The following is a 13,729-nucleotide window of genomic DNA, read 5'->3' on the forward strand; positions in this document are numbered from 1 at the left end:
AAAAGAGAAATGCACTTATTGTCCATCCTCTCCTGAGCCTGACTAGAAGACAGACACCCCTCTCTCCTCTGTGTGCACATTAAAGACCCACAGAGACCTGCTGACTGCTAGTTAGCTGAGCCCAATGAATGATAACAGATGGGCTGTGTAGCATCGCTCAAAAGTTATCAAATACACTTTTCTCCTGAACAGTCTTTCCCAGAGCATTGCAGAGCATTTATTATGAAATAAATATTCTAATTTCAATTTTAATTTTAGAATCGGACAAGAAAGGCAATCTAAACTAGGACCTGTCAGACAAAAGTGGATCCCCTCTGCTGTGTCCTTCTGTATGTGCGGGACAGCAGTGATGTATTTCATCTTGTCAGCTCCCTGTGAGCCGTCGTGACAGTCATGAGTCAGAGAGGTCAAGAACGTGTGACTCACAGATTCTAAAAGTCATTGCTGCTCCGCGTCTGCCTCTGACTGGAGACGATGAGTCTCTGTAACCATCCCCGCCGCCGCCGACAACCTCTTTAAACAGACATAATCAACCCTTAGTCTGGCTTATTACTGCAGGAAGTCAAGCCCGCCATGTTAGAACTGCAGCTTTAATCAGGGAGGATGCTTTTCACTGCTCATCTGACTATTTGGATGGTACTCGACAATTTTGGGTCTCATACGGTGTTATTGCTTTCTTCCTCTTGGAAACAGCAGTTTAGAAGTGCAGGTTTTGGCAGAGTGTCTGTTGTTGTCGGGAGGGGCTGATCCAGCACAGTGCAGCCTAATGAGATCTCAAAGACACTCACCTTTCATTTATAGTTCTTGTTTGGGAACAATACAATTTCTCAGGAAATTACAGCAGCAGAGAACGTTTGTATACAGGGAATTCTGGTCCACTTTCATCTCACTCCAGCGACTGCCTGGCTTTGTGGGTATCTCACACTAGGACTGAGCCCAGAAAGGCAGCTTTTAGTGCCACGTGACCTCAAACTGAATAAACTAATAGCTCCTGGGCATTTGACTGAACAATTTATAAAATGGAAAAGAATTTGATTAATTTCAAATGAGAAACTACCAAAAATGGAAATTATTTTTGTACTGAAACAACTAGCCATCTTTCCTGAAATCTACTGCAACTGTTTTAAGAAACGACCTCTAAAAAAAACCCTGCTCTATTGTCAGTTACTTTCTGCACTGTTGTGACGGACTCATTGGCAAGAGCGTGCACGACTCAAACTGCTGGTTCCTATACATGCAGCGTTTGAAATAAAGGAGAGGAAAACCAATGAATTTGCAAAATAAAAAGACAATGTGGCCAAAACCCAACCAGTAATGGAATCTGCCAGTCGCCACAAGCAGATACACTCATACAATTGCCAACCTGGGTGCAGTCTTCTGTGACTGAAGCACCCAGAGTACAGTAAGAAAGCTGGTTGTAGGAGTATTGTGCTAAAAATGCTCCCTATGAAGATAAAAATATCTCGTTCTAGGCTAACGAAAAACAATGCAATTACTACTTTCAGGGATACACTAGTGAAAAATGTGTTAATATGGTAATAGTTCTGACAAAAATCCATCCTTGGCTCACCATGTAGACTGACCCCAGGAAGACAATGGAAACATCCGATAACTGGCCCGAAGTAAGAGCCTATTTTTGTCTGTTTCTCACTACATGGATTATCCTCATCCCACAGATTTAGATCACTATAGCCTGTTAGCTCATTCATTCCATGGTCTGTTTAAACTCTTCGGCAAAAGCTCATTTTTTTATGTACACATAATCATATATATATATATATATATAAATATATATATATATATATATATATATATATATATATATATATATATATATATAAGAACAAAAATAAAAATTTAAAATGGAGGGCATTTCCCAGGCACCTGCACGGTGGTGCAGTGGTCAGCACTGTCGCCCCACAGCAAGAAGGTTCTGGGTTCGAGTCCCGGCTCCATCACGGGATCTTTCTGTGTGGAGTCTCCATGTTCTCCCTGTTCCTGTGTGGGTTCTCTCTGGTACTCCAGCTTCCTCCCACAGTCCAAAGACATCAAGAGGGGACGAGGCTGATTGATACTCTAAATTGACGGTAGGTGTGAATGGATGTATGGAGTTTCCCAGAGTTTTGGGTTTTAATAGGAATAAATTGCATTCTTTCTCGCTGACTCGCGTACGTACACAGAGCTATGTGAAACAAGGTGTCAATACTGGACCTTTAAAGGTACGTCGTCTTCAGGTGCAAAAAATCAAATCTAAAGTTGACAACTTGGTAGAGTGAGAAGGATAGCAACTCTTGTGCATTCAGTTCGCAAACCAAAGTGATTATGTTAGAAAAGTTAATTTTAGTCTCCAGTTATAACCATTCAAGTTGTTTCAACTTTATCTCTGAAAGAACCACTCAGACACCCAAAAAAAATCTGCAGCAACACACACATACACACACACACACACACACACACACACACACACACACACACACACACACACACACACACACACACTCTCCCACAGGGTGCTTGGAGAGCGGGTGGGGTTAGGGGGTGAGCCATGAGTCAATAAACCCAGTGTAATCTGTTCCCTTTAGTGGCATAAATCATCTGAGAGGAGATTAAAACCGTTCTGCCAAAGTAAGAACATGCGAGTTCCTAATGGACAGAAACCATGAAAACACACACACACACACACACACTTGAGTGTGAGGAGAGTCATGAATGTCAAGTCATGACTTGTGTTTTTGAGATCAGACTTCATGATTTAAAGGCTTGCCATGACTTAAGCAGCAGTGGAAATGACGTTACCTTCTCATTCTGCTTTCTACCTCCACTTACATACTGTGCAACTCCAGCTACTAGTACCTGTTAAATTAAGCATTTACACTGTGAGTAATTGATTAATTCCATCCTTTTGGACCTCTGGCATCTTACTATCCTCAGTGTGTAGTCAGGTTCACATTTCATTGATGGGCCGTAAATAGCTCCGCTCCAACAGATGCTGTTTTTCTTTCATTAAATCTTCTAATGAATCAAAATTTCACAATGATTGAAAATAAAATGATAGGGAAGATAAGGGAAAGTCCAATAACTAAAAATTAATTTAAACTTTGATTTTCTTCTTTCCTCTCCGATTAATAATCTCCCGACCCCTCAGATTGATCAGGTGTCCTTCTGTACCTCATACTGGATACAAAGTAGAGACGCACCTGACCCGCCACCATCTTTATTGCCAGTGTCTGATATTTTTCAATTGATTTGTCCAATAGCTAATATATAGAGATGAAAATATTATTACGATAAAAACAACTTTATATGATATTCACATTCTAATCATACTAAAAACAACATTTTATCATTGTGTATTTGATACAGTGATTTTCTTCTGTATTACAAAACATTTGGAAAAGCCCATAAATCACATATTTGCTGTTTGCTCATCACTGACAAAAAGACTTCAGCAACACAGGGCAGACATATAGTTTTAAAAAACAAAAACATATGTTTATGTCATCAGATACATATTTTTGAAAAAACAAAAACAAAAACATATATCTGATGATACAGATGACATGCTGATATTATTGTGCACCCCTAGTATAAAGCAGTGGAATCCAGCTCCTCTTCCAGCGGCTAAAACAGTGATCCTTCAGATGACATAATATCAGAGGGACCGAACTTCCACCACTTTCGGACGAGAGGAGAGGAGGACAGTCAGATAAACAGCCAAAGCGAAAGAAAAGAGAGAACATTTCTGCATGTTTTTGAGAAAAATACTTATTATGATGACAGGCCCACCCTGGGTTCAGGCTCCTGCTGAGGTAACTAAAGCGCAGCATTGTCAGTTTGTGTGAGGTTACGCATCATGGCCTCCATGAGAGGAACTGGGAGAGTAGAGGGGGGGAAGAACTGCAGTGTGTGTCATGTGTGTTCTACTAAAGAGCTGGGAGGAAGGATGTGTGGACAAGCAAATGAGAGGGCATCGCTATGTCTGTGTATATGTGTATATTTGGTGTGTGTGTGTGTGTGTGTGGGGGGGGGGGGCGGGTCTGCTAACTTACTGCATCATTAAGCAGTGGGGACTGAGAACACCAGGCAGAGCTGTCACTTTGGAGGGGAGCAGACTCGACATCTGGCACACAATACAAGACCATACACCCACATGGCAGGAAGAGCTGGGACCGCTTCAAAGATACGTCACCAAGCTAATTTTAATGGGTCATCTCAAACTAATTATAGAGCAGGAGTTACTACACACCACTGGGCTTTTATCAAGCAAACTTGTTTTGCATTGCGATGATAGAAAAACTCCATTTGCTCTACCTGCACTCCATTCCAGTGTGTGACAATCCTGCAACACCTTGACCAGCTTAATATTTTGTGGGTGTACTGGGGTCTCCCTCCACCGGGATACGCGCCTTCAGTCAAGCGGAAAAACATTATTAAAGGCATTTGAACCGGTTGTCTATTTACATGGGTGTATACATCTTATATTGATGCTGTGGAATTACAAAAAACAAAAAAACATGAAGAGCTTGATCTATCTATCAGCCTCTCAAAGGCCTATTGCAGATATATTGTATAGGTGTACTGTATGTTTTCAGATACGTGCCCATATTAGAAAAAACTTGTTTACAGCGCATCAAATGCAGGTAAGAATGCTTATGTTGATTGTAAACTGGTGTAACATAATCTACAGCAGCCTCTGCTTTGTTTATCTTAATACTTTAAGTTGGTCTATATTTAATTGCTCATGTATGAAGATGTAAATGGGCGGCAGTAAGTGGTGCAGTGGTAATAACTGACACCTCACAGCAAGAAGGTTCTGGGTTCGAGCCCCGCCTTGAGCACGGGGTGTTTCTGTGTGAGTCTCCATGTTCTCCCTGTGTGGGTTCTCTCTGGTACTCCAGCTTCCTCCCACAGTCCAAAGACATCAAGAGGGGACGAGGCTGATTGATACTCTAAATTGACTGTAGGTGTGACTGTGAGAGTGAATGGTTGTCTGTCTCTATGTGTTGGTCCTGTGATGGACTGGTGACCTGTCCAGGGTGAACCCCGCCTCTCACCTGAAGGCTGCTGGGATAGGCTCCAGCCCCCCCGCGACCCTTAACAGGTTAAGCGGTAGAAAATGCATGGATGGATGGATGGATGGATACGTACCTTTACATAATCTTATCGGTACAAAAATGGTGCACAATGATCATAAATAGAGTCTATTTTCAGTCCAGCACAAAAATTCAGTTGAGAAAATGAGCATTTAAATCAACTGGTTTGAGCAAGTACACTGGGCTATTCTATGTGTATTCCCATCTGAAAATGGCAGTATGGGCAATATCAAGCATGGCTGCAGCACACAGAGAAGAAGAAGAAGAGTTGTCCTCTAACAGCCGGGGAAAAAAAAAAGCTCAAGCAAGCATAAAAACTTTTGTCACATTTTTGCTGTCCATCAGTCAAACAAACAAACAAACAAACAAGCACCGGCTGATTCGAAGAAATGCATGGCTAATGAAGCCTCAGCAGAGTCACTGTGTCCCGTTCCAGTTAACATTCCCTAAAAGTGAGGAAAATCTCTCATCTGTTCTCTTTCAAAAAGCCCACAGTGACCACATTTGGATGTAAACACATCTAAAACAGCTTCTCATGCCTCCATTACAGTAAATCACAGCTTTCAAGCTCAGGATAGAAGTCTTTCTGCTGCTCAATGGGTGAAACACGGTGATTGTGACATCACCTCTTCATTCACCGAGACAAACTTCTAAGTTTATCTGAATCTCAATTGAAACTCAGTGTCTTCTCAGTGGAAATAAAATGGATTTAACTCAAACTAGACCAGATTTGATTAGACTGGAGTAGATTAGATATTCCTTTATTAGTCCCACGACAGGGAAATTCACAAGACCAGAGACTCCAACCTATGACTGACACAGTTTGGACATCAGAACTTGTCACCGCCTGCAGTCGGCTTATCAAATCTAGTGACAGGCGGCACTTTTTTGATGTTCTCACTTTTTTTTTATATCAAAAAGATCTGACACCACATAAATCCCTTCCAAGTAACATGAGGAAACTACCATTTGAATAAGATGATGTACCAAGATTGTTGTTTTCCATGTTGGTTAAATTTAATTCTCATCTCCTTAATTCTGAAAATGTTAAAGTTGATGATTTAAGCAGCAAAACCAATATCAATGATCGCTGACGCCTCACCATGACCCAAATACTAAATTCAGAACACAAAAGGCAGCATTTGACATTTATTCCTCATGCAGTGATATAAATAACATCTAATTCGTCATTTTATGCATTTACTGCATTGGCAGTGCAATAAACTGCTCTTTTAACATGATGGATGGATGGGAGAAAATTTCTAATGAGAGGGGTCGGGTGTTTTTGGAAGATCATGAAACCATCTGGTGCACAGTTACTTCCTCATTATACTCATTACCTGCAGCTAGAACAAGCTCCCTCTCCACTGTCTCTACTTGTTCAGTTCGGTGAACAACCACCTTTTGTGTCTTTATTCGCTTCAAACACAAAAAGAGATTCAGCTCCACATCATGGTTGCTTCGGTGTTTTTGGTGTAATTCTCATCGCAGCCAGAGCTCGAGCTGTCTTCTTGATTTCATCCTCAGTATAATATCTGCTTCATCTACTGTGACTCCACTTTCTACAACAACAGGATGTAAGTGCATCTCAGTTGTTGTTTTTTACTAGTTTTTCAGTACATGGCACACTTTGTTTTTAATTGGAGTAAGTTTATTTTGTTGACAGGTGAAAATAATACCTCTTTCCCACTGCCACCCCCGTGTGCTGTTTTTCAAGTGCATCACGTTCAACATAAAGAAGACATCAAGAAGATCATTGCACTGTGAAGAAATTAAAGGGGCTGTCAAAATAGAAAAGTAGAAAAATGGAGAGTATCATGGGGAGCAGCTTCTCTTTGGTAGCAGTAGTAGCAGCAGCATGGGGGGCAGTGATGATGTTTCTCTTTTGCTTCGTATGAGTTCTTGCTGGCCAGTAACTGCAAATACCAACATTCCCAGTCAGAAAATGGGGAAAAAGTAAGACGCTGGATTACATTTGTGACTTTGTCATGGCTTGTTTTGTTTAAGCTCATTGTTTCTGCATGTTTAAGTAACTCAATGTTGGTCTTCACTCAACTTGAATGAATCATTTTTATCAACTGCTACATGAGCAGTGAGATGCTGCCAGGTGGAATTGTGGTAGCAGTAGCGCGTGCTGTCGTACTCGGTGAGTTATGCAACATATCGTGGACATAACGTAAGAGAAAAAAGGCTCACTATTGATAATTGTGGTTGTTTGATCATGTGGTATATTCTAAAACTGCATATTGTTAGCTTACTACAGAGGAGGGATGGGGAGATTCACCGATTCATATTGGCGGTCCAATACAAATGTTTGAGATGTGACTGCACCAGTAAATTCGGGGTGCATCGGATGTAAATTACGGGTGAATTTGCGGTGCATCGCTTGTAGCCTGCCAGCATTGGTAAATTCCATGGTTAAATCAATTATATCATGTTCTATTCCCTGCCCTGTGGTGTTTCCAAGGCAACCTGAATCATAGACGTGGAAGAAGACCTGAATGACGGCACGAACGGACGGAAGCTGGAAGAACACAACAAATATGGGAAATGAGGATGATGTCAGCAGCCAGGAGATATTTAATGCACCAGGAAAGACACATTCATCAAACATGTGGCAATATTTCGTGTTTTTCAAGCGAAGAGGTAAAATCTTGGCAAGACGCACGCAACCTGCAAACTACGCCATGAAATAAAATTGAATGCTCTATCTGTACATAATGAATTGTGTTTTTCAAAATAAGAAATAATGGTTTACTCCATAAAAACCAACCAAATATTAAATACATCCCTCAAATTGATTCAGAGAGTAAAGCAGAATTGTGCTATTGAGGTAAGAAACCTGATGTGGGCAAATGAACTCTTGTACCACGACTAACCGTATTGAACCGGATCACAACATATCAAACCGAATCTCTCTGTAGTCGCAATGTATTGTGAACAGGAGCAAACTATATCGCATCGTTCAGTTTATCGTCAATGCATCGTATCTGTGCTAGCGTATCCAGATGCGTATCAAATCGGCCTCGGTGGTGAAGATATACATCCTTACTACAGAGGACTGCAGACAAAGGCACGATGCTAGCAGGAGTTAAAATCATTTTTGGCCAACAGCAATTGAGATCAAGAAGAAGAAGAGTAAGAGTACTGATTCTACATCCGGAACTGAAACCATTTACGAGTAACAACTACCATTATAAGTGACGCAGCCTGGAGGGTGAAGAAAAGTGTCTGCATGTATCTATTCATTACCCTAGTCCTATTAGCTCCAATACCATCACATATCCAGCTGTGAATTCATCAATAATTCACTGAAATTTAAATTGAAATTGAGCTATTTAAATATTCAATCTAATCACATTAATTGAATTCATCTTGTGCATGCAAACCTCCTGATTTGGGACAATAACTTCACTCTGAATAAAGACCGACAAGGCACGCCAGTAAAAGCAAGTGGAGACTCCATGAAACCTACACTGGGAGGACACACGCTAGATCAGCTTCCCTTGGTTAAAGTGGCTGTCGGAGGCAATACAGTAATCCTGTTTTAATGGTCGCGCCCCTTCCCCCACCATGATGTGATGGTCCCAGACATACCGCCGCGCCTCTCTTAAAGGGAGAAGTGTCAAAACCAAGTCACCACTGTGTCCTCTGCATCACATTTGGCAGCAGTCACATGAGCTAAGAAGAGAAAAGTGATCCTCTCCCCCATGTGAGGACTTGTGATTCAGTCAGGTGTGTTACTACAGGTGACTGTTCATGCAAAGCTCTTTGTCCCTGTATAGAGAGGTTGTATCCCCCAGGGACCAGCCCGGACCATCGTTACTATAAAACTGTGTTTGATTTCTCTATTTTATTCTGCAAGGATTGAGCCCCATACTTACTGTTATCTGCATGGATTACAGCAGAAGTAGAACTGCATGTGTTCTTTGTTCGTGTAATGAGAGCCTATAATTAGACTGAACCCGACACGGCACTGCTGTGTCATGATTTTAGAATTACCTTTGTTATGTGGCTCATATTTTCAATTAATCAAGACAAATAAAGACAAATATATTGCCCTGAACTGAGCAATAATTACTGCTCATATCTGAACATACCTGTGGTACCTCTTGTGATACTTGACTCTTTCTGTAATAACCAAAAATGTCATTTCATTAATAAAATGTCCAAAATACCCCATTTTTTTTTACTTATTTAGAGAATTTTGCATGACAGAATACGTCATGTCTGCAAAGTAATACCTAATACTTTTTAAGTTACTTTGTGCAGTGTAATATTTCCCTGTAAATAGTATTATTTTGATACTATTAACAATAACATAAAAAAGTATTTCTGTTATGTTAGAGGAATTCATTTCATTGTGACCAGTTGCTTAGTGCTTACTCACACTAGTGAAAATGCTCCTTTAATTTTAGCAACACACACACACACATACACACACACACACAAAACAGTTAATCTGCTTATCAAATGAGCTAATAAATAACCTGGAGATGAAGAAGAAGACCTGGACTTGTTGATGCCTCATATAAAGTTTTGTCAACCACGTGGATTTCAACCTTGCTGCCATCACGCTGTTAAGATATACACCAATACCAATGTACCAACATACCAATATATCAAAAAGTGACCAATTTCCAAAAATGATGTACCAATATTACTGTGCCTCCCAAGTCAGAACCCATAAAAGTACTGAGTTCTGTACCCCAAACTTCCAATAATATTATCAGAATGCAGGATAAATATCAGCATACACTGTGCAAGACAAGGAAACTGATAAAAGGTCTGTGGTCTACGGTGGCCGTGAGGGGAAAAACATAATGACATTTCCCAAAACACAAAAACTTTTCCCAAAACACAAAAACATTTCACAAACAAAATAACATTTCACAAAACACAAAAACATTTGACAGAACACGAAAACGTTTCACAAAACAAAATAACATTTCACAAAACACCACGAAATTTCAGATTACGGAAAGGGTAGGGACAACATTCCTGACAAGGTCCCACATGGGTTCAGTTCTCGAAGCATCTGCGTTACCGTGTCCCTTTTAACAAAGAGGCCATATTTCTGCTTTAAAGTCAACCACATAGTCCGGTATCCAAACATCTGTCCAGGTCCGTGCAGCTCTGATAAAATAGCCCCTCTGATGTGACTTGTTCAAGAGTAGCCACCCCGTCTCCTCAGTCCTAAATATTTCGAACGTGCTGTCCAGTTCCATGGGACATTTTAATGTCATGATATATTGAAAGCATACTGACAATTACGTTGTGTGAATGTCCTTTCTTAAAATATTCCTTTATGATTTCAATGTTCTTTTCCATCCTTTCAAACTCAGTTTAAAATTTGCGCAAGGATGCTGCTAAGAGTAGTATGCAAAAGGAACAGGAAATGACATCGTTGAACTGTCGCCAAACTTGGGTTCATCCAGTCACAAACAAGAATGTTGTCCCTTCCCTTTCCATAATCTGAAATGTCATTGTGTGTTGTGAAAGGTTTTTGTTTTGTGAAATGTTTTCGTGTTCTGTCAAATGTCGTTGTGTTTTGCCCCTCAGGGCCACCTTAGTGCTCTGAAAAAGGAAGCCAACACAAAGTGACTTAAGCCTACATTCCTCCTAATGACCAGCAGGGGGTGACTCCACTCTGGCAAAAAGTAGTTCGATTGTAGGCTGAGAGACAATCACCCAACTTCTCTGTGGATTCTTTATTCCAGTAAACATTTTCCTAATGATTTAATCGCTAGTTTCCGGTTGTAACAACATGATGCTTATTTGCGACATTGTGGTGCGTTTACAGTAAACTGGACTGAGAAGTTGGGGCGTGGCTACCTTGGGACTGACAAGTTGCTATCTGCGACCTGCTAACCAGGAAAGAGTCATCCCATCATGGCTCCACCGTCTCTCAACTCCAAAAAAACCAACCAAGATAACGGCAGCCAACAAACGCAAAGGTTTCAGAACAGGAGTCAACAAAGCGGAGGGTGACATCACTCCAGCTACATCTGGTTACGTCCACTTATTTGATACAGGCTTTGTTACACTGTCCACGACAGATAAACACTGTCTTATATACCACTATGTTCCTATCGACCAGAATCACATTCACAAATTCCTCAAGGAGCTTTCAAATCTGTACAACATGCAATCTCCTCTATTCTACCCCCATCACTTTCCAGCAATAACTCCCCAAAGTCGCCTTCAACGAGGGTAAGAATGGAAGAAACCTCAGGAAGGACGACAGACATGAGAAGGATGCCGTTTGTAGAAATGCACTGAACCAACCTTTTCAGCCCAAGTACGGATACAGACCACTGGGCTCGGGGCCGCTTCCATGTAGCCGATGTGATGTTGAATTAATGAACTCAGGGTGGAGGAGAGACTAACATGGTTCATTTATGTGTAAGGCTACACCAAGCTTGACTTAAATATGGCTTTCTTAACTCTGTAAAACAAACATGTCAATAAAGTAAATAGGTATCATTATATAAGATAAATAAATAATAAATCAGCAAGGGAAAGTAGCAAGTGAGAAATACTTCAAAACTGCTGAGCCTTTGCTTTTAGCTCCGTCAGAGCTGTCATCTCCAGCAAAATGTAGCTGATGTCCCTGCACACTGCTGACGCACAATGACACTGAATTCAACTGAATAGATCAGCCCCATCCTCACAATACCTGATCCAGCAATTGATCAGTCCCATATCTGACATTAATATCTGATTATTGCAGCTCTCTTTTGAACAAAATAGACCAGAATGACAATGCGAACAATCAGAATGTCATTTTCTGCATTCAGCGTCTTAAACATGATGATTTTATCTGTTTGTGCTTCCAATTATGAACAGTTTTTAACCTACTGAGACTGATTTAGAATTTTAAAGCCAACATACACAAATGAAGCAAGGTAAAGGGGTAATGACAAAGATCCCTGGCTCCTCATGGGCTGTTCGTGCTTGATGGGTTTACATGAATTTATGTTTTTGCAATTTAAATGATAAATCAATTATGGTAATTACCTGATTAACTGATAGAGAGAACAATTTATAGTACAAACCCTCAATTAACTGAGAAATTGATGGGCTCATACAGATTAAAGAAATAAAAATCAACATAAAACACCTTAGTCAGGCTCTACAAGTCTGGAACTCTACTGCAGGAATGAAACAACGTTCCTGCTCCTGATACTCCCTCATCCGTGCTGTCCTGAATGTCTGAAGTGGAGTGAGATCAGGCAGCCAAAGCCATGTATTCACATCATATTCACCAGGCTATCCAGTGTCCCTGCCCGCCCTATGCACTCTCATCCCCTAATTCAGGTTTGTACCCCTATAATCTATTTGTGAGCCATAACAAGAGCAGACTGGTGCTAATGAAATGAAAACACTCTCTCTGCCTGAACAGCTAATGAGTGAACCACGTCGTGATCTAAATACAGGAAGCTTCTGAATAAGTGAGGAGAGGAGGGGGAATCAGGCGACATTTAAAGTATGAAATCACAAATGAGAGAAGAGGTTGGGGGGGGGGGGCGCACACAAAAGACACGAGGGCAAGAGAAACAGAGCAGGTGGAATCGAAACAACTCCAACAAAAGCAGACAGCGTCGGACTGCGATCTGCATTGTTGTATCCTCTTGTTGTGAGGTCACCTGCTCCGTGCTGTTCACTTATCCAACCACTGCATGTGAAACTCATCCTCGCCGGCGGATCACAACAAACCACCGAGTCCACCGAGCGAAGCAGCGCGCATGCAAAGGGCGCCATGCCCGGCTGCACAGAGAGCCCATCTCCCCCTCCCCGGCTGGATGCCTGGGAGTGTGTGTGGAGATCACCGGTGTAGAGATGGAGACTTCCGTCAACAGCTGCTAGGATTTACCTTCACACGAGCGAGAGAGAGAAGCGCTTTCACGACAACACAAGAGGCAACATTTATTCTCCTGGCACCACCTTTTACGCACAAGTACACACCACCGCCGTCGCCTCTTCTTCCTCCTCCTCCTCCTGTATACTCACCACAGCTGTCTCTTTGGGGGCAGGCAGTCTTTGTTAGAGGCTGTCACTCCCATGGCCATCTGCATCACCGTGATGTATTTCTGGTACTTCATGTTGTGCGCCTTCACTACTTCTACTACTACTTCTACTTCTAGGAATCCGTGCGCCACAAAAGCGGCACAGGTGAGCGTGCATTCAAAAGTCTGCTATGGTCCCCGGGCATCCGCGGCATCTCCGGCATCAAAAGCGCCATTTCCAGGGAAAATGTTCCCGGACGAGCTCAAGGAAAGGTACCACGCCGCCGCGACCCATGTCTGCGCTGACTCTCTAATCTCATTAGCGCTCAGAATAGATTGCCTAATCCATTCAATTTCAGTCAGGACCGGGTCATTGTTGTGCTTCGCCCGCTAAACACTATACTTTTGACTCCCACTGCTCTGTTTTACCCGGTTTGTTTTGTTTTTTTTTCCCCGTCAATGTGGAGTAAAAAGGAAAACAAAGTCAGAATAGGATGCAGCGGCGGCGGCACCCAAACGTCTGCGAGGTAGGAAAGGGAGGACGCGTGTGTTGAAGCGAAGAGGGAGAGAGAGGGGAGTGACAGAGGAGGGGGGGAAGAAGAGGAGGAGGGAGAGAGGGAGGGAGCC

The 13,729-nt window shown here is 41.8% G+C and overlaps 1 protein-coding gene across 9 annotated transcripts in view; it reads right to left on the reverse strand.

Annotated features, from left to right (window-relative positions):
- Positions 1-13,605, reverse strand: part of tjp1a (tight junction protein 1a) — a 98,949-nt gene extending 85,344 nt beyond the window's left edge. For 5 of the 9 annotated variants that reach the window (XM_086182212.1, XM_086182218.1, XM_086182244.1 and 2 more), the window contains exon 1: positions 13,107-13,605. In XM_086182212.1, the coding sequence (XP_086038338.1) occupies positions 13,107-13,198 (92 nt within the window). In that variant the 5' untranslated portion in view covers positions 13,199-13,605. The remainder of the gene's footprint in view (positions 1-13,106) is intronic. The other 4 variants (XM_086182298.1, XM_086182291.1, XM_086182227.1 and 1 more) reach the window with 1 other exon arrangement.
- Between the last annotated feature and the right edge of the window lie 124 nt (positions 13,606-13,729).

The sequence above is a fragment of the Aulostomus chinensis genome, chromosome 2, assembly GCF_037954235.1.
Source record: "Aulostomus chinensis isolate RoL2024-O1b breed Wild chromosome 2, RoL_Achi_v1.0, whole genome shotgun sequence".
Classification (NCBI taxonomy): Eukaryota; Metazoa; Chordata; class Actinopteri; order Syngnathiformes; family Aulostomidae; genus Aulostomus; species Aulostomus chinensis.